Consider the following 20,983-nt stretch of genomic DNA (forward strand, 5'->3'; position numbering starts at 1 on the left):
CGGCTCTCCAAGGAAAGCAGAGACTGAAAAATGCAAGAATATCCAGACTTAGAAACGACAGAAATAGTTCCTTTATGCAAAACTTCTTTGTAATAAGTAAGCCATCTATTCTGCCCAGTTTTCAACTTCCTCTTGTTTTCTTCTTTTTCGGAAATAATTGTAGATCTCATGTCAAACAGCTGAGCAGCAGCTCTAGTTAAAAAAACTGTTTCAAAACCCCATGTGTTGAACATCACCACACACATCTCTGGCTCTTAGAGGGAATACAAGAGGAAAGAAAAACATCAGTTTGCACAAAGTGCCAAAATATAAAGCCTGGTTTTGGCTTTGAGTTTAGCATTAGAAGTATATACTGCAGTGACTGGCTGACAAAATGTTATAAAATTCAAAATTAGCAAAAATGAGGTAGTTGTCCTTCCACTGGAGCTCCCAGCTGCGTGTGAGAGGATGCTTGTCACAACCTCCTGGGCCCCTGAGACTGGTAGCAGTGGGGTGAGAGAAGTAGTCCAGGCTTTCCTGCAGCAGCAGAGGGAGGAAGCGGGCAGCCTGCAGCCAGAATGTGCTTGACTGTGGGATAAAACCTTGAGATGAGCACAGTTGGAAGAGCATCTTCCAGCTAAGAACTGGGGCAGAGCTGCAAATCCAAAGGAAATCTGGTGTGCGCTGGTGTTTGTGCTTCCCACAGCAGACGTGAGAAAGCAGTGCTCAAGCCTGTCTCTTGAATGTGGGTGCACCAAACTGCTGCAGGGACAGCTGCGAAGCGTAACTGCAGGGTTTAACCAGAAATCCCGGATGCTCTGCTAGTGCAGACAGACCTTAGGCTGTGTTATGTCACTGGCCTCGGGAATGTGACTGATCCGCTGAGCTAACATTGATGTGAGACAATACCCTTAACAATAACCACATCTAAGCCCTCCTATTCCAGGTCAAATGGATTATCTCATTCCTGGAGTGAAAGGATCCCAGACACAAAACATATTTCAGACATTTGTGAAAATGGGAGGCCCAGGAGTAATTCTTGGCAAGGTAAGTCTGAACCTCTGTGCTGGCCACAGTGGAAACTAGCTTCTGGGCCATTGCTGCTCTACTGAAAGTTTAGCTGATCTTAGGACAGCAGCATGACTCCTTAAAATTGTGCTAATTGTTATTAACCTGGAACTGGGATTTAGCAGCACCCTACACAAATACCTTTTTTGCACAATGCTTTGTCACATAGAAATGACATTTAATTTCTCCCATTCTTCCCGTGTGAGCTAACATGAAAAAGAGGAAGAAGTCTATTCATTCTTGCCAGCTTCTGTGATTTTGTTAAGCCGTGTTTAGTGTTTTTCTTGAAATGTAGTGATTTTCTCAAATGAAAGCTGAAATTAAGGACGTTTTTGCTCCGACAGTTGCAGCAAAAAGTAGAGAAAGATCATGTAAGTGTCAAGTTTAGCTGGTCTGAGGTAAATCAAGAGGAACTGACCTGTGACTTTTAAATGGCTAAAGCTAATGAGGTAATGACTTTTGCTGGCGATGCAAAAAGAATATTCAGTTTGGCATGGGACGCAGGTGAGTTTCAAGTTGTTTTACCCTCTGTCTTTATCCTTTGATTTCTTTCAGGTAATATAGGAGGAAACAGAAAGAAAGTCAGAGGCAAAAGATTTAGGCCACGGTCTAATTCAACTGAGTAAGTCTGAACTTATAAAAGCAAAGCCAAGAAGTACAGTTTTCATATTTGTGTTTTGTAGATGGAGATTAAGAGTGCTGAAAAGTAGACAGCTGCATTTTTGCTCTATGGCATTCTGGTTGCCGACTGATAATCTGGTAAATGGTTTGGCTAATGTATTTCAACCTCTTTTTATGTGTTCTGTAAAAATTAACTATCAATTTTCTTTTTTGTGTAGGCTTCCTCACAGTCGTTCCCATAGCAATTCCCAATGATGGTGGCAGGCTGCACCATCACTGCAGGCTTTTGTCTACAGTAAACTGCCATTGCTGAGTGTATCCTGGTTCAATACTGAATTTCTGATAACCTATTTCCTACCCTTGTCTTCAGCTTGGGTTGGGCCATTGCAGAGTTAGAGATTTGTATCTCTGCACACCTGCCTGGAGGTTTTAGGAGAGGTGTCTTCTGCTTTGAGAGTACCCTGAAGTTTATCATTGTAAGCCTGAAACAGTCTTGAGTAAGCCCTGCAATAAATGGGCAATGAGAGTCCTTACCAAGCCACTGATCCCCAGACCTTTCCAGTTTGACTTAGAGTGGCTTTCTTACTGATTTATTGGTTACATTTACTGAAAACCCCACGTGTGCAGTGCTTCCCATAGGGAAGAGCCTTTCTTATGTACTTAAGCCTGCTGGTTCAGGCTCCTTTTGTGAATGAATGGGTGAGTGGCTGGAAACATAATCTCTGGGCTTGGCAAGCACTGGTCTGCTCTTACAGCACTTACGCCACATGGGAATGGGCCCCTTCTTTGACCATGGTGGCGATGACAGTGCCCTTTCCCTGTATCATTAGTACTAACTTTGCATCTCTGGGCAAATGGGCTTGATACCAACCCTGCTGGAAACTAACAATGCTAACTCCTCTCTGGGCCCTGCTTTCTTCGGTTTGGGGATTTTGAGTTTGTTCTGAAACTTTTCTTCCAACTGCAGTACACTGTCTTGAGGTGAGTAGGCTCAGAATGGTTCATAGAGAAGACCCTCTGTTACAAGTTACAGAAATAATGGTTCAATGCACGTTGCAATTACAACATCGCATGGTCAAAATGGCAACATGGAACCAGAAATTTTAGCCCTAGATCCCTTGGAGGAGTTTATCTGTCAAGTGCCCCTGTGCTTTTGGTCTTTGAGCTGATAAACTCTTACTGAAGTGTTACTTTGCTCATTTTCTTTTCTCCTTGCATGAGACAGTTTGATAAAAGCAGAATTAGTCTGACCAAACTGCCAAGAATACAAATGAGATTGCACATTCTTATTTGGAAACTTATCCTGTGTGTTCCCTCGTTTTCCAACTGTATTTCTTAAACAAAATTTGGGGTTTTTTTTTAAAGAAAAGTTTAAATTAATGATACTATTATTCTGTTATTCAACAAAGGTGTATACTGGGGCTGAATTGGTCCATAAAGAATGAAAAGAGATCAGCTCTTTTTAGTCTAGAGTGAACGCAACTGCATGGGAAGAGTATTGTTTTCAGTAAAAGCAAAAAACCCCAATGGGCATATTTTTTCCTCTGTGCTTCTCAGCTGCTATATTACACATTTGCTCTGAGAACTTTGGAGCGCTAAATAAGTGGGTAGACAAAGAGAGTGTGAGCTGGAAATCTTTTTCCCTGTACGTTTTGGTTTGTTTTTTTTTTCTCTTTTAAAGGTGCCCCTGAATCCACCTAATTCTCTGCTTTCCTTCTTGATGCTTGTTATGGTCTCTCAACCCAGCAGCAGCCCTGGTGCTAGAGGGAGGAGGCTTATACTTCCCAAGGGCTGTGCAGCAGCCTGTTAGGGATGAAGCAGAGCCTGTGTATTCCTGGGAGAGACCTGCCAGGCAGGAAAATGCTTTCTCCTGCTTGGGTCTGTTCTGGACTGCAAGGGACCACATGGCTTGTCCGAGTCTCCTTGCCAGCCTGTCACTGCTTGGAGAGAGAGCTCCCACTGAATGATCCACGTGCTCTGTCAATTCGGTGGGGAACGGAGAGAATTGCGGAGGGTGTACTGTGGCTCTGGTTAGAGAGATAACTTCCTTTGTGAGCAGAGAAAATTGACTGAGAATGATCTAACCGTGGCCAGCGTTTGCTCATTTAGGAAAACAAAAAGCAATGCCAGCTGCTTTGAGGATGCCTCAGAATACATGGAGGCTTTTCCCAGACAAATTTACCTTCTTACCTTCTCTGTGAAATGTAGAATATTGAAATCTGTTCTGAAACAGTGGACAGCATTGGGAAAGTTTACCTGTGTGGCTCCTGGGAGTCCAATGAAGCATACTTGCTGAGATGGAAGAAAAAGGGTAACACTGTTGGTATCCTGTTAGTAGTAGAGACAGTGTAGTTAACCACTAGAAAATTGCATTCATTTGTGCCATACCTTGTGCAAAAATTAATTTTTTTTTAAGCAAGTGCGCACTCATACAGTTGCCTACAAAAGTATTTGACGTACACATGAGTCTGCAGTAACTGCACATATTATGCACAAGGGTTTTTTTATATACAGCCAAGCACCAGGTAGAGACTCATGCCATTAATCATTTAAGGAAAATTTCTTAAGCAGAGCAAGGTTTGAGCTTTGCAGCCCTCATGAGCAACACTGACAGGAGGGCTGCAAGCACATTGGGCAGTTCCTGAAAAATGTACTGCTCATGCCTTTGTGCGACCCCTTGTACCTAACAGATACGTGAACGAGGCTTCTGCTAAGTGTATAGCTCTATGGAGACTGCTAAATCTCTTTTGGGACATTTTTAATTGTTTCTAGATGTTTTAAAACAAAATTCATGTTCTTTACTAAAGGAAGATGGTTCAGTTCACACAGAAGGAATGCCAACAGGCCAAATGTATCTGCAGCTTTTTCAGAAACAGGGTTGATGAAATGGCCTGATAAACACATTTTCTATTAAAATCAATTAGAGCTTTCCAGGAATGATAACGAGAGTTTTCTGAATAAGCTGAGAGTTTAATTGGGAGCTTGTGTTCAAAGAGATCCCAGGGAACATCTGTTTTGCCAAAATAGCGATTTTGACCTTCGTTAATTTGCATTGCTTTTCTTGTAAGCATTTGTCTTCCTCGTTGTTATAACTGATACGAACATCTTTGGCTTAGACTTTCTATTATATATTGTCTTTTTGCAGCAGGGTAACCCATGCATCTGAGCCTGGGCTTTCTCTCGCCCACCAAATCCCGGCCCAAGGCATAAGCCCAGGGGGTTCTGACCACCCCCAAACAGGGAGTCGGGATCACAGGTCAGTCTCACCTGCCCCTGCGTTCTGGGCTGCCATTTTATCCTGTGAAAAGTCCCTTCCCTCAGTATACAATAGTTTCACTGTGGCAAAACACCGTGACTGCTTGGAGGTGCTCCTGCTGATGCAGCGCTAGCTAATATTCCTCCTCGCCAGCCTGAGGAGTACGAGTACTCTTGAGCCCAGGTCTTTTGCCTTGTTGCATGTTGCGCTACAAGCCAAATCGAGCTGTTGGTCTAGCTGTAGCCTTATGTGTAAGGACACCTGTGTTTTAAACCGGAATTTCTCACTAAAGAATATGTGGATTCTGGCCATCGCTAATGAACATGTGGCCAGGAAGATCAGCCTGAGAACTTTCTAATGGTATCACGTAGTGGTCTGCAGTAACTCGAGTTTAGCCTTTCTGTAACAGATCAATTGAGACGGTGAACCAGGGTCTGTAATACAACCAGACCTGGGAAACCCTGCAACACGGTTGTGCAACAACTGCATGCTTTGATACCACGTTACACTTTGTTTTCTAATACAGGAAGCCAGATTGGGAGTGTTTCATGGTTACCAAAAGACCCTTTCAAATGAAAAAAAGCAAGTCAAAAGTACTGCAACGAGTACAAGAAAATGTGTAGTCGCACCTGCAATTAAAGCTAAAGTGGAAGTTTATTAGTTCCTGGTGATGTTGGCGTCAGCCTCTTGCTTCACTTGCGGTTCATCTGTTGCTGCGCTACCACTTTTAATGTTTTCTTTCTCTAAGAGTCCAAGCTGGAAAGCATAAAGCACTCCTGATTCCTGATAAATAAGTGAGCTGAGGAAGCTACTTAGAAGCACTTTTGGCTGAGGGCGAGTACTTTCTGAGAGCTGTGGCTGTGCTTGTGCGGGGCGGGGAGGAGAAGTTCCAGAGCAAAAAAGGAGCAAAAGAAGTCGAAAAAGTGCTGCTGCTTTTGTCGTCAACATGGTTTGAAATATGGTGGGGGTTGAACGATATGATCTGGCCCAGCCTTTACCCATCTGAGCAATCCCTTGCACAGCCTGTTCCCATGTGTGAGGTCATTGGAGTCACTCTGTTAAACAAGGGTGGCAAGAATTGGCCCAGAAATATTGAAAATAACTTAAAGAGGAATTTTCTTTCCGTATTTCCTTGGTTACAGTTTGTTTCCTATTTCAGAGTGTGCTAGTCTCCACTGTATGAAGGTGGTGATCACAAATAATCGTTAAACTGTTGCCATTCTTACACAACAAGAACAGACTTAAAATTGGACCGGGCAGACTCCTGTTTCTACATTGCCCTTTTTTCTTAACAGAGGGAGAGGAGTTTGCTAATCTTGTTATTAGGGGCTAAGAGAAACCGGTTACCAAAAATTTTTCTTCTTCCCTGGTAATATTACTGTCAGATAATTAAACGCTGTCTTTATTTCATAGTCTTCGTGTAACTAATATGAGTATGCAGCTCAGATTTTTTTCCTAAAAAGTGTGGGTTTGGTATGAAGATTGCTTCTACAAAATGTGAGATAACTCTGCAGCCCACCTCCTCCAAAGCTTCTTATGGTTCTAGCAAATTAAATGATCATTGAAAAATCAGAGGGTTTATTGCACATAAGTGTAAAAATTGCCACTGTAATGGCAAACAGTTCAAGTCTTTTAACACACTGAGGCCGAAATTCATTCCTGTAGAAAGGGCCAAGCCCAAGTTTCTGTGCTTGTTTAGCTATTATCTTGCAATTTATTCTAGATGAGTGCAAATGTGTGTCTTCAACAAGCAAACTGCAGAATTGGAGCCAAAATGCCCCTTGATCCTTAGTCTGAGATCATGAGAGGAGTTCAAACCGTGAACTTGATGTTGGCCCTCTGCATAGGAGTGAATTTTACCCTTAAGACATTAAATGAATGATGTACCCCAAAGAGTTTCCAGATTAATCAAATGTATGAGTCTTGTTGTAGGTCAGATTTTCTCATGCAGTTGTACACGTTGCCTAGTCCTCACTCAACATCCATACTGATTTGTTTGCCATATTCACTTGCATTTTGGGGATGAAGACATCCTTGCTAAGCTTGTGCTGTGTGTTCTCAGATTTTCTATTCTTGTTCTTCTGCTTTCTCTGTTCCTTCCATTGCTTTCTGCAGGTATTTAAACCCATGGTTCAAAAGAGAATATAATGTAGCTAAGTGGGTAGAAGATGTGAATAAAAACACTGAAGGACCATACTTTAGGTATTTTGTAAATTAATTCTATATAATTTTTAAGAGCTGTTCCAGCATATACAAATATCTTGGGACTCCTGCCTTGTATAAATCAATACAAGTTACTGTAGGTGCAAAGGGCCCCTCTTCTTTTGCTGCATTTTGATGTCTGTTTTTGGCTTCATGTGCAATTTACAATTCTTTTTCTGAATGTTTTAATGAAGCCATTGAAAAGGGTGTGTGTAGTGCATGCATTCCCACCATCATCTCTAGCTTGTAGTAGCTTTCTCATCATTTTATGCCAAGTAGTATTTTATGGGCATGAGACATATTTATCACTAATAAAGTAGTATTAACTTAAATAGAATGTAATTTACTAAAGCAAGTGGTTTCATAACACATTGACTCTACCCACTGTCTTATATAGTGCATACTAAAATTTTAATGAAAAAAGAATAAAAAGTAGTGGTATTTTACCCTCAGCCTACAATGAAATAATTTATATATTGTAATTGGAAAATTAAATGTATGAGAATATACTTTGTGCTCTATTTATCAAACCACTGCTGAATCTGTTACAAGTGAGTGTAGGGTTCAACCAAAAATATTACTTGTTTTTGAAAGGGGAAAGTGTGTATTATTGAATACATTCCAAGTTAAAGAGAAGAAGCATGCATGAGGCTGGCCTCCCTGTTGTACATGAATCAGGAGACTGAGAACATTTTAGTAGATTCCCAAAAGACACAATCCCACAGCTGAGACAGAAGTTTGCATCACCTGAAGAAATCAGTTAGCATAGGAGAGATTGGAAGACGATTTATGACAAATAATGTAAAACATGAAAGAAATCCATGAAGCTGTAAGTTGACATATCAAAAATGAAGCTGAAACAAGAATTATAGAAACACAAAGAATACAAAGCAAAATCTTTAGCCAAAAGAGTGAAGGATGGTGAGAACAAGTAAACAGAATCTCAACAATACTTTTGCTACACAAGTAGACCTAATCTGCCCTATATTACAAAAGGGCAGAAACATTCACTAAATATGTCCAGTGTGCATTTGGGAAAAAAATGTGATGGAGCTGTATCACAAGATGCTAATGAAACACTTCTGTTCCAATAGTAACACTGGCAGATATTAAATAGCAGGGTGGGAATTTAGTCATTTTTAGAATTAAAAATGTCCCAAAGTCTTAAAAGACCATAACATTGTCACTTTTTTAAACCATGTGTATTTGCTTTCAAGATCTCTTAAATCACAGAGTAAGTTCCAGAAAGGCTTTCCAATGAACAAATAGGGCAAATTAGGTGAATTTAAGCCTGTCAGTCCTGATCTTGGTCCTGAACAAGGAGTAAAAATCCCTGACACAAGAATCCAAGGCTTATGGGAGGTTTGTGATTGTGCCAGCCAGTATCAGCCAGGTCTCTGTATTGGAGCTTAGTCCTTGAGGCGGGGCGTATTGTGAGTCCAGTAGTTTTGCCATTGGGGTAGAGGGTCTGGTTCTGATGTCTGCAGTTCAACAAGCATGTTCAAGAACTGGGGAGATTTAAGCCCTGAGAAACCTTAGAAAGGACTGCAGAGCCTCAAGCTGTTAAGTTTAATGGAGCAGCTAAATGCTTACCTGATCATAAAATCCACATAGCTGCATATGGAGCAAAATCTGTGTGGGAAGTCCTTTAGACTATCGGACCAAGACTGACGATGGCCAAAAGTTGCTGGAAGGTGAAATTAGGCAAACTCACACTAGAAATTAGGTGTGTTTTTATTAGGAAAGATTTTCCTAAAAATACCCTCTCGACCTTTGTTGTTCAGGCAAGGCAATCAGTCACCCACCATAACCTAACCCCATAGCTGTCTTTCAGGCTGTTTGTGTCAGAAGCCCTGTGGTCGCAACAAAGACAGACATTGGTGGAATACGAAGGTAGCACTAGTTTAAAATGTTACTTTAAATGGTTTAGTTAAATAGGTTTAAATTCCTGCATTGATACCCTTAATTTGGTTTTCATCTTTTAATATCAGTATGTCTTGATTTAGTAACTAGATTAAGTTGAATGGAGCATACCCTGCCCCTGAGGGTTTTTAACTGTTGCAGAATGAGTCACATCTCTCATTGTAATTGAGATAAACCAAGCATTTTTGCATGTAGATGAGGATTAAACTGATCCATGTGAGTTTTAAGGGCTGTATATGAGCAGAGATGGAACATAAATGAAAAATTTTACATCATAGAAGCTTATTAGTCACTGCCTGCAGCAGTCGCTTTAGAAATGAGAGAGAAACTAGAATAAATTTAGAAACCTGTATGTCCTAATTAATTGAGGTAACCATGCGGAAGTATTCTACAGGCACGTTATGGAAGAGAAAGGATCAAATCTTCTGCCGGAATGTGTTGTCATGGGCTTATGAGAGGTTGAACTGAACAGTTTCACCACAAAACTTGGGTGCAGTTTTGGTTACTCTGTCATGGACAGGAAATTGTTCCTAAGAACAGTGTGTCTGAACATCGTATGGCTGGGTTTTGAGCCTGTGAAGTGATTCATGAACAAAACAAATCTTGTTTGATAAACCAGAAAGTCAGGCTGAAGTCAGACTGTCCAGCTGATACTACATTGTAGGAAGCATAGCCCAGGATAAGACATTTACATCAGATAATTAGCTGAGTAGTATTTTAGTTGCTAATCATCTTTGATTTCTCTTTTAAGATGTCCTGAAAGTAACACTGCTGTTTTTGCTTGTCTTCCTGTAGTTTTAGGAATAATGTGTTGATGACTGGCACTGTTGCAGGTAGAGTTGAAGTAAAATCAGGAAAAAAGACAAAACCACTTCCTACAATTCCTAGGAACGCTGCAGATTTTCAGAAAATAGAGATATTAGTCATCACAAAGACTTTCTCCATCAGCTTAAAAACCCCCTGTATAAATAAAAATTTCTCTTTCTGACACCTGGTATCCTAGTTATTATTTTTATTATTTCTAATCTACAAGTCTAATGGGTATTTCTATATAATTACTTTTTATTAGTGATAACAATAATAGTAGCTGATGTCTCTGGTGCCAGAAGGCTCCCAGTTGTGGGATTCCCTTCTGTAAGAAAATAAGATCTGTAAAGAAAAATTTCATTTTCCTGTTCAAAGTGTAGGCTAGATTTTAATTTTACGTGTCAGGCCATAGCTGTGTAACCCCAGCAATAAACCCAGGCAAGAAGCCTTTCCCTGATTTTGGCTTTGCTGCAAGGGCACTGTTTTACCAGTGTGATACCACTACTTATTTTTGTTACTGCCAATTACAGTGGCTACTGCACAGACTGACCTTATGAAATATGGTTAAGCAGTACTTGAAATCCTCACTGAATCTTGAAAGACTCCGGAACCATGATAGTATCAGAAAATAAACTGTCAGAATCCCAAAATGTGGCATTTCTGTAGATAATTATAGACAAAAAAGACTAGAAGGCACCTTCTGAAGCACTGAGCTGCCTACATTTGATTTAATGCAAATATTTACAGTAACTTAGGTTCTGTGGGAGTTGTTTAAGTATAAAAATAGTTTACAAAGAAAATAGGTTTTTTAGATGGAGACCCAGGACACCTACTGGGAATGAAAATGGCCATCCCATATCAGAAGGGCACTGGCAAGGGGCATGGAAGCCTGGAGACAACAGGCTATCATTTCCTTCCTATTTTTAATGTGCTTATTGCCTTCCTCTGTCAGCATCCAGCTGAGGCCAGAGGCGTGACCAGCCATTAGCTCCCTGCTCTCGCTGGGGCAGCTTTAGACCGTGCTTAAAGAAAAAAAGACATTTTCCCCACTACAACCAAAGCAAAATATTGGCCTTGTTGGCAGACAATGAAAAAAATGCCTATTGACGTTAGTAGGATCAGGATTTCATTTCAAGAGTGAGGGAGAAGAGGTCATTAAAGCATGTGCATGCCTGCCTCTGGGGCATTGCTGTGCAGTGCTTAAAGTGGACGGCTCACACCACAGCCTTTGCCTCTTCTGCAGCCCCCCACGAGCCGAGCCAAGCCGAGCCTCTGCCGCTGCATTTTCTGAGGAAACTTACACACATCTGTGGTTTTTAAAAGGAACAGCATTTAAATGTTAAAATCTTTAGCCACATCAGTGTTTTTAGAAGATCTCAGCTTCCTAATGCAGGATAATTTAGGCTGATGATGTCCTTCAAAGAACTGAACCTGTGGCAGCCAAGGTCAGGTTAGGCTGATAGTATCTACATTTGGGCTTGAAAGGCTTTCACCACGTTGAATGTTAATTGAATTTCATTAAATTGTTTCAGTCTGCAAAACAGAATCAAGCACAGCTTATGAACAGTTCAGGTCTGTCAGGGCCACCTGTCTTGCGTTCAGCTAAAATGACACTCAAAGTTGCAAGACGTTCAGTTGTGTGACCAGGTGACACACTCCACACAAACGCTCTCCCTGTTCAGGTGATGAGAAGGCAGAGCAGGCAGGTGCCTGGCTGCAGGAGAGCGCATGCAGCTGTCCTTCCGCTGCCACAATCTTTTGTTGGGAATCACAGCATGGTGTCCCCACACTCTTAGTTTCAGCTTCCAGGACAGAAAGACGGACGCAAAGTGGCCACTACATCTTGCTTTCTGGTCAGAAATTAGAATTCTTGCAGCGCGTTGAGGTGCATGGCTTCAATTGGGGTCTGCAGTAAAACCGCTGAATCTCTGTTGTGGCGTGTACAGGGCAGAATGCACTCCTGGTTTCTTGTGTAAATTTCAGCTGGAAGCAACATTTGGCATGAAAGCTAATGAATTTGATAGCAGGAGAACTAAAACCCCAGTGAAAGCTAATGGATCCCAACCTTGACCAAAACTGCAAAGTTTTGCCTACCTTTAACCCCAGCATTACCTGCAAGTGTCCCTGAATGCTGTCTTTTTTCCATCCTGTAAATGAGAAAGGTCATGTCTGGCTCTTTCTCATTTAAAGTATATGTAAATCTGGGATACACAGCACATACACAATTGCAGGACATAACCTGAAAGGTGATCAAAGCGACCTCAAACGACTATGCTTATCACACAAGACACATTGTAAAATCTGTGAGCATATGCTTAGTAGTGATATGTTTTTCACAGTCTCAGTAGATGGCACTAAAGATGACAAAAACCAGCATGTATTTAACTGTGTAGCAGAAATAAGTGGCAAGGCCCTGTGAGGGGAGGGCAAGGTAATTTCTGTAAGTGTGCAACTGCATTCTCGATGTATTCAGCTGTAGCTTTGCACATGCAGGTGAGCAGCAATATGCACATCAGTTACGCATGCAAATCATAGTTGAGCAGGCAACACAAAGGGGGGTTGAGAAGAAGGAAATGTAGGCAGCTGCACTGGAGGTCTGGGCTTCAAAATCTTTTGAAAAGGCAGCATTTTGTTTGAGTTATGGGGCAAAACTGCCTGGCTAAAGGCTTGGTTAAGGATCCTGGTCAGAGGACCTGCTGTGCAGGGATGCCCCATCCTTGGGGGTTTATTGCTCCTTCCAGGATCACCTGCTCAGGCTGATGGACAAGTAGAGTGGCCATGGCTTTCCCTCACCATGGCCTTCTCTTGCGGTAACTAAAATAACCCATGGGAGGAGCCTGTGGTGTGCAGGAGGCGATGTTGTGCCTGGTTGCACCACAAGGGTTGGGAGATGCCTTCATTCTGTGTGCCAGCTCCTGGCTGTGGTACTTATATAAACAGCTTTCTGATAGGGCTTGCCAAGTCAGATCTAACACCCCCAGTTCCTCGCTTCTAATGTCCAGGTACATTGTTATAAATTTAAACATGAAGATTTTAAATTCCACTGCGGCTGTAGGGCAAAATTAATGAATAATTGGATTACTAATAATATGTAAAATCTGCTCTCCTTATCTTCCCCCCTTCCTTTTCTCCTTATTTTTTTCATTCTAGATCCACTCATAGTTTATTAGCGATCCTTATCAGTCCAGGTGTGGCCAGAGATGAGAGGACTTGTGCGGATAGTGAACAGCAGGGCACTGTTGAGAACCTTTCCCTGGATTTTTTTTTTTAAATAACCTGTTTTCTTGCATGTGCAATTTGGTGCCCAGATCTGTGATGCTGGACATATGAAAACCTTGTTTTATACTGCAGTAGCTGTTTGAAATTTTTTTCTTCCTGAAAAAAAATCAGTGTATGTCCAGTTCATCATAACAGGTGATCAAAGTGCATGTGCTGAAGATGTACTCTTTCATGTTTGGATGATTGTACCAACCTAAAACTTTTAAGTGCTGTTGAACTTAGAGGCTACCATATGAGGCATTAGAGCATCGTGAGCCAGATTGGAGAGCTCTCGCCATATAATTTCCATTGACACCTTGTTTCTCGTGGCTACCATCAGTCATTTTTTGTATGGGAGACAGGAGTGTGCTGTTGTAGGGAGCTACAAACACAACAAAATGATACACTAGTCCAAAATAAAAGAATAATTATTTAAAGATAAACAAATTTCACTTAGTAATAGAGATACAAAGCAATTCCAGACACAAAAGAGTGCCTGCCTTGTCTGTAATCCTCTCTAGATGAAAGGACCTGATACCGCAAATCCCAGAGCCAGAGATGTGGGACCGTCTGCCAGGGGTGGCTCCTGTGGCTCCTTGATATCAGTGATGATGCTCATCACTGGGGTCTACAGCTGCACAACACGCAGCCGCTGCTGTGTTTGAGGGGCTTGGAAGACCTGTCTGGAGAAGCTGAGGGAAACCTTCCATCTTCAGGGACATGTTAAGTTCAGAAGATAGTAGGTAGCAGTGCTCAGGGAGGGACTGGGTGATGTGCCTGCACTAATGGGAGGCCTCCTTTGAAAAATGCCCTCAGTTTGCAAAACAGAACAAGGCCAGGGTAGCTCAATTTTTCTACTTTGAGCCTTTTTTCCCTTTTATTCTGCCCAGATTTAGGGCCCAATAGAAACCTCTGAAGTGGGAAAAGTGCAGAATCTCAAAACAGAAGCATAAGAGTTTTTCTTGGGTATAAAATTTCAGTCAATAATGTGCTGCTGCCTTATTGACGTGAAAAGAATGCCTTTCATGTGATACAAACATTTACTTGCTCCTGCTTACTCTACTCACCTTGTACAGAAATGCTGATTGCCATTGACTAATCAGTCCATTTTTGTATATTCTCATCAGACTCTTTCTTTGGCTGGAACAATATGCACTGTATGATGCTTGCATGTCTAATAATTTATTATTAGCACTTTGTATATGCCTTTGTTACTTCACAACTAACAGTTTGGCCTCCAAGTGCATGCATTTGTGTAAATTAATGTCTTATAAAATAATAGATTTATTTGCTGTTTGTATCAATATAGTAGATGTGTAGGATACGCATAAAGACACTGATAATTGCCATTTAGTCACTAACAGAAGACATTGTTCAGCTTGAATTTATACAATTACTGTTTCTATTTAGGTAGGCTTCATAATGCCATATCTATCTTTTAGATCTGTATTTATTCAATTGCAGATTTGATTTGTTAATTTTATAATGATTAATTAGAGTACCATATAAAACAGTTAAGTAATTGTTTTTGTTATGCAATACAATTCTAATAAGAAGTAGGAAATGTTATTTTTTCTTCCAGTGTTCCTGAAAGCTATAAATACTTTTATTAATACCATGAAATTATTAAACTACTGATCAAACAACTTTATCCCCCTGATACTGAGCTAATAATAAGCTATATACTTGGTTCTGAACCAAGCTTCAGAGTAATGGCAGTTGCTGTTGCAGTGCTAGGACCCAAAGACATCACATTTATTTTGTGTGTTTCAACATCTCAGGACACTGTCGCCTGCAAAGTCTCCGTCTTCATCCACTGGATCTATTGCTTCCAGCAGAAAATACCCTTACCCAATGCCACCACTTCCTGATGAGGAGAAAAAAGCCAACAGGCAAAGTGCCAGGGTATGTGTCTCTCTTCTCTGTGCATTTCGTCAGTGACTTGATTTACTGGTAGTTTTTCAAAAGGGAAGCCCGGCAGATCAGCATCTTTGACTAACAATGACAGCAGCAGTGGCATTTCCTTCGTACCCTTAACTCCAGAAGCTGCTGAAGGCTGAGCCTCTGGCAGTGATTATGCCAGCCTTGGTGGCTGTATTTACAGATGTCTGCTCAGGTTGCTCTTAAACCTGCCCTGAAGCCCAGATTTCACTAGCTGTCAAGGTGGGAGCGTGCCTGGGGCAACCTTCTGGCTGCAGAGGACAGGCAGCCCTGGAGTGGGCAGTGCATCTGGCTCTCCTTCCGTACCCCTTCCAGGGGGCTGGTGCAGCTAGCAACTCTCTTTCGGGCGGGGGGATAGCTGCTTTCCAGCTTTATGGAAGGGTAGCTACGTTGCAGTTCAGGAGGATGTGGAAGGCTTGTATCGAGCCCTTGCAGACCTGGAGGGACTTTGCTGCTGCGTGCCCTGAGCCCACCTTGGCCCCCCAGGGTGGCCAGGAACCACTGGAACATCTGTGGATGGTGATGCTGCTTCGCAGGTGGACATTTCCAGCTGCTGCTGAAAGGCAATGCTAGTCATTGCTTCCTTCATGTGAATTCAGACGTAGCAGATATTTAAATAAGCAAAAAAACTCTGGAACTTACTTTAGGAGTTTTACTTGTGATAGCTTTAGTTCGTGTTCCTGATGAGAATGAGATTCCCATCTCTGCTCTCTGTCCTTTTTTTCCAAGAAAGAAAGGAGTGGAGCGCTGCTGAGGGGACCTGCATGCTGCTGCTATCCCCACGTCCTGCAGAAAGTTGTGTGAGAGGCAGCCCAGGGTCTCCCAGGCACCTGTGGAGCAGAGCAGCTTGAAGGAGGGGCTGCACTGATGTTTCTCAGCCCTGGAGCTGCCTTGGCACCAGCTGAAACCCATGGCAGAAATTCATGCTGCCCTGAGCAGAGTTAGGCAGAAGAGTGGGAAATTACACTAATATTAGTTAGTGTAACTGTAAGGTAAAAGCTGTCTGATACAAAGCTGATGCTGCACGGACATTTTTGCTTCAAACTCTGCACTCCCAGCCATGGACATTTACTGTGCAGACTGCAAGTCATGCTGAAATGCTTGAGACTGCTAACTTTGTGGTCTGAACAGATACCCACAAGAGGCTGGGAGGAGACCAAGAGTGCAGCCTTGGTGACCCAAGTGATGTAGATGCAGTTCCCCAGACAAGCTCCTCGCACTGTTTGGGCAACAGCCTGTTTTATCTTGGTGTTCAGTGTGTGTTTGTGTTCCTTTTCCCCCTCTCCAGCTATGGGAGACGTCCATTTAGCTGCAGTGTTTTCCTGGGGTGACAACAGAACTGTTTACTTCGAATTTTATAGGAACTCAGCATCACTGAGTCATTGCACATTCATCTGCTCTTCAGATAATTCAAAAGATCAACAGAGATGCCCGTGATCACAGTGAGAACCTCCTCTCATCTGGAAGGGAAAAAAGCAGTCTCTTTTTTTTCTTTCTTTTTAATTGACTAGTACTTTATGGATTTGATGAAGAACCAAAATCATAACAATTAACAGGGGATAATTAACCCAGACGTGACAAGGCTATTCCGCATGATGACAGATACACTTACCTAGAATCGCAACTGCAGTCCGTTTGCCAGTCCTGCATAAGAGAGGTTTTTCTCTGGTCTAATGCAGTCCTGAGTCAGACCAGAGTGGAACTGGGAAGGTGCCTCCTGGAGAGCCCAGCCGATGTAAACTTGTACGCTGTATGCATGAACCTTGTGTTCTTTACTTTCCACATGTAAAGGATAAACAACATACTGTAGTAGAAATTAGCATGCAGGAGTAAGAAATGTAGGATTTTTTTGTGACAGGATTTCAAGCTTTGAAAGGCAACTATTTGACACAAATGTCAAACAAGAATATATCTTTTTTTTTTTACCTTACGTGTTTATAATCTCAGTATACAGATTGTATATATGTAAACATTTGATAATGTCAAAAATAGCTAAGTGTATTTTGCCAAATGCCTAAAGAAAGAGTCATCACTAACATCATCACACTTCAAGTTTTCTAATATTACAAGCCGACAACTTTGGAAATACAGGAAGTACAGTACTGTAAAACCGTGTCTCTCAGAAACTGGTGTTTGACCAAAATCTATACTATCTTTTCAGTATCTTATACTGTCTTGACAATCTCAGTTGTATGGTAGACTGCAAAAACCAGTACAGCAGCAGTTTGTCTTAAATTGTAAGAGGAACCAGCCGAAATATGTTGTTCAGTGAGATGACCAGTGTATCCTCTCACAGATGTAATCAAGGATGATTTGGCAGACAACAGAGTCATTAAGTAACATGCACGCCCAACTTCCTGGACATTTGGGAATTCTTCTAAGTAGTCAATTCAGGATGTGGTGATATAAAGTCCTTCTGGTGAGAGTTGCTATGTATTTTTGATAAAGCATTTCAGACACTGTTTTAGATGGCAAGGTGTAGCTTGTGAGAAGCATAATGATTTCACTGCACTACGTAACAACAGTGCTGGGCAAGTGGCCACTTTCATTACTGTCTTTTCATTTTTATTTGTTACTGGAATCACCTTTACCATGCACTTGAATGCTATGCTTGCTGCCCCTGAAGCCTCCTTGACAATTTTTTGGGGCATTAAACTGAGTACAAGTGAATTTAGCCTAAATAAGAGTGGGGGGGGGGGGGGGGGGCGGCGAACAGGGGGAACACAACACCCAAACCTTTTACCATGGAGATGTTAATCTTGTTTATAAGTGGATGGTTAGATTTCTAATGCCTGAGACTTCTAAAGGTTATTGTAAAACAAATGTCTTTCAATTGGGAATTTTCAGTCACTAAGAATCTGGACCATATTAAATCAGTTTATAATTCTCCAGCTTTCTAAAACTGACTAAGTATTAGCTGCAGGTAGCACCCTTGCAGAATAAACACCCAATTCTGTGTGGTGCAGTTGAATACCTTGCCCAACAGCCGTATGATCAATTAGATATTATTGTGATGGGAACATCTATGGTGTTTCTGAATCTTCTACCTCCTTCATGTATTTCCTTTAATAAGTGAACCCAACACTTGCAGCCTTTTAATATATTTTTTTAACTTTTAAGTGTCTCAATAAAATGAAATATATGTAAGATTAAATTAAGAGTTTAAAGATGTCAGCAACTGTAAAGTGTGTAAGATTTCTAGAAACACTATATTTTATGATTAGGCTGTGTGTTGGTTTATGACAAAATATTGGCCTTGGAGTTAAAGTGATTTTCCTTCACAGTCGACAGGTTCTGGTAAGTATTTTGGAAAAAGACAAATATGAGTGAGAACAAGTGGATGCAGATAGACCATCTGGAAGGAGTCACTTGTAATTGCTTTAGGAAAAGATTCTGCACTTTTGTGAAGAGTAAATACCTGTCAGCATGGAAGAATATTTTTTGCAAAGATCTACTTTGAGTGTAGGTAACTGGATTAAAGATAGTTGGTAGCATATAGCTCATGAAATTGGGGCCTGAGCCATAATCACTTGAAATCAATGTCTGGTATTGATTTCACTGGACTTTGAGCAGGACCCTGAAAGAGTTCACCCACATTAGGACATTATGCTAACCCAATAGCCTCCGTATTATTCTGTCGCCTGGAAGCTGTTTTTCCCTCACATATTAGTATCTTATCTTTAGTAACTGGACTGTTCATCATGTGCCTTTTATGGTATTTTGTTTGGATACAAACTGGCATGTAATTGTGAATAATCCTGTTAGATTTCTGTGCATATTTTATGTTTACCGCTGTTTACTCTTCCCTTTCCATTTTGCCTTATCAAGAAGCCGCAAGATTTGGCAGACAGAACTGGATATAACATACTGGCTCTTTGTGTAATGTTCATAGCTTCTTGTTTTGCAAACAAATGGCTCTCCTGACTGTATTTTCAATGTAGTATGTGCTTTCAGCTTCTCTCTTGTTTTGGTGTAATTCATTTGTAGCATATGGTGATACAGTTATGTGTGTAGTGTAACTTAGTCACTTTCACATTTGGAGATATGTAGTGACTGGAAGTCTGGTTATGAGCACTAAGTTTAAGTTAAATAAATACTGACTTTCACTTTGATGGTCTAGACTGAGAACATCACAGGACTTGGGGTTTTGCAAAATTCTTCTGCAGAGAATTTTGCATCAGGTTGGTAATTTGGAGACCTTGTTGTTGCACAAAACCTGAACTGGTGGGGCTGTGTGAGCCTCCAAAGCCAGTGGGGGTCAAAGAGAGAAGTTGTTTGCTCACATTTGGTGGTTTCCTACTTCTAAAACTAGTGTGTTGGAAAGCTGCCAGATTAATAACCTTGAAGATTGCAAATATTTTTATCCACTGTAGTTAGTTACACTGGCAATAGCAATATAAATTGCTGCATAATACCTCATCCAGTCTAAAATAGAGTACTTGTATTGTCAATAAGATAGCTCAGTCATTTTGACTCACTGAGACTCATGCTTTTATGTTATTTTAACAAATGAACTAGTTATTGCCAGCTATGCTGTAGATGCCTGCTGAAGTGGGGACATTATCAGTTCTTCTCAAATAGATATAATTGTCCATATGAGCATAGGAGACCTGCAGGATGAGCTATACTTAAGTTAGCGTTATGCATTTCAACATGAGAGAAGAATCTTGTATAATTTAAAATAAAATTTGCATGACTGACTGATGGAGACTGGAAAACAGAGATCATATCCAAATAGTAATGTTGCACAATGATGCCACAGTTTAAGAAGTAAAAATTTACCTGCTAATTCTGGATTTGTTGACATAAGAACTTCAGTAATCCATACTATAGACTTTGGGTGAATATACTCAGGTGATACACCAGAAATGGTTGTTATTGATAATTTACATATATTTTTGTTATATTTATATATATAAGTAGCTTCAAGGAGGTTGTTGATTTTATACAACCTATCTTTGCTTAAATTGTCAACTTAAGTCACTACTTGCCAGTTACCTGATTTGAAGTGTGACTTGAAGATAGCTACTTCCAAATGATTTGAGTTCCTGTTTTATGAGACGTTGAACGTGTTAAGCTGATGTACTCATTATATAATTTTGATTGTGCTAATGAACAAATGGACCTTTGAGCTATAGCCTGAATTAAAATCAGAAATTTTGTCAGTAGGCAGTGTACTGAAGTCCTCTTACCTGAATCTGTGTTGCTGGTTTTAAATGAACTGAGTGGTCTTGTCAACACCAATGTGACAACTGTTTTCAAAGCCAGAGCTAAGAATAGGTACATACACTATTACAGGCATGTATATACTACAAATTCTGACCAAATCTGCAGTAATTTCATTAATGAATTAATGAATGATATGATGATATATGATATAGGATATGATGTAATGTGAAAGAATGATGAGACTCCATAATCCTACAGGATAACAAGTTAGCTCTTAGGACTTACACTGTCATCGAATCCCATACCTAGCTGTTGTAAGCAAGATTATCACACTCCAGTGTAAAACCTAGCCAGGTCCTGTTCTCTTCCATCCCCTTTCCACCCGTACTGAAAAGGATTTCCGTGAATGATAATTACATCCACTAACAGCCTCTTGTGATAGTTGGCTAAGATCAAAAAGCTGCTAAGTTAAGTCACCTGCTGACACAGTGACCTGGATAACGTCTTTCCAGTGCTGTTAATAGATCTTTTGCTCTTGCTGCAGCGCAAGTGATGGACCCTCATGCCTTGTGTGCAGTTTGCACTGGTAAAACCACTTGCTGGCTCGGTCATCCTGTGTCTTTCTCACTCTCTAGCATTGTTGAAGGCTAAGTCTGTGAACCTAAAAGTTGTGCTGTGTCCGATTTCTTGTGCACCAAGTCTGAAGATCATCCATTTCTTTCTCTAAGTTATTTGAGTATCTGTATCATTAGCAGACTG

At 41.0% G+C, this 20,983-nt stretch overlaps 1 protein-coding gene across 1 annotated transcript in view; it reads left to right on the forward strand.

Moving 5' to 3' along the window:
* The window catches only part of LOC104158790 (disintegrin and metalloproteinase domain-containing protein 22-like), a gene marked incomplete at its 5' end in the record, with an annotated part of 39,828 nt that extends 22,684 nt beyond the window's left edge, over positions 1-17,144 (forward strand). Inside the window, 4 exons of the mRNA XM_009696533.1 lie at positions 926-1,026; positions 1,603-1,669; positions 14,896-15,019; positions 16,344-17,144. Coding sequence (XP_009694835.1) covers positions 926-1,026; positions 1,603-1,669; positions 14,896-15,019; positions 16,344-16,364 — 313 coding nt within the window. The remainder of the gene's footprint in view (positions 1-925; positions 1,027-1,602; positions 1,670-14,895; positions 15,020-16,343) is intronic.
* Between the last annotated feature and the right edge of the window lie 3,839 nt (positions 17,145-20,983).

This window comes from Cariama cristata, unplaced genomic scaffold (genome assembly GCF_000690535.1).
Source record: "Cariama cristata isolate BGI_N322 unplaced genomic scaffold, ASM69053v1 scaffold19343, whole genome shotgun sequence".
In the NCBI taxonomy this organism is placed as follows: Eukaryota; Metazoa; Chordata; class Aves; order Cariamiformes; family Cariamidae; genus Cariama; species Cariama cristata.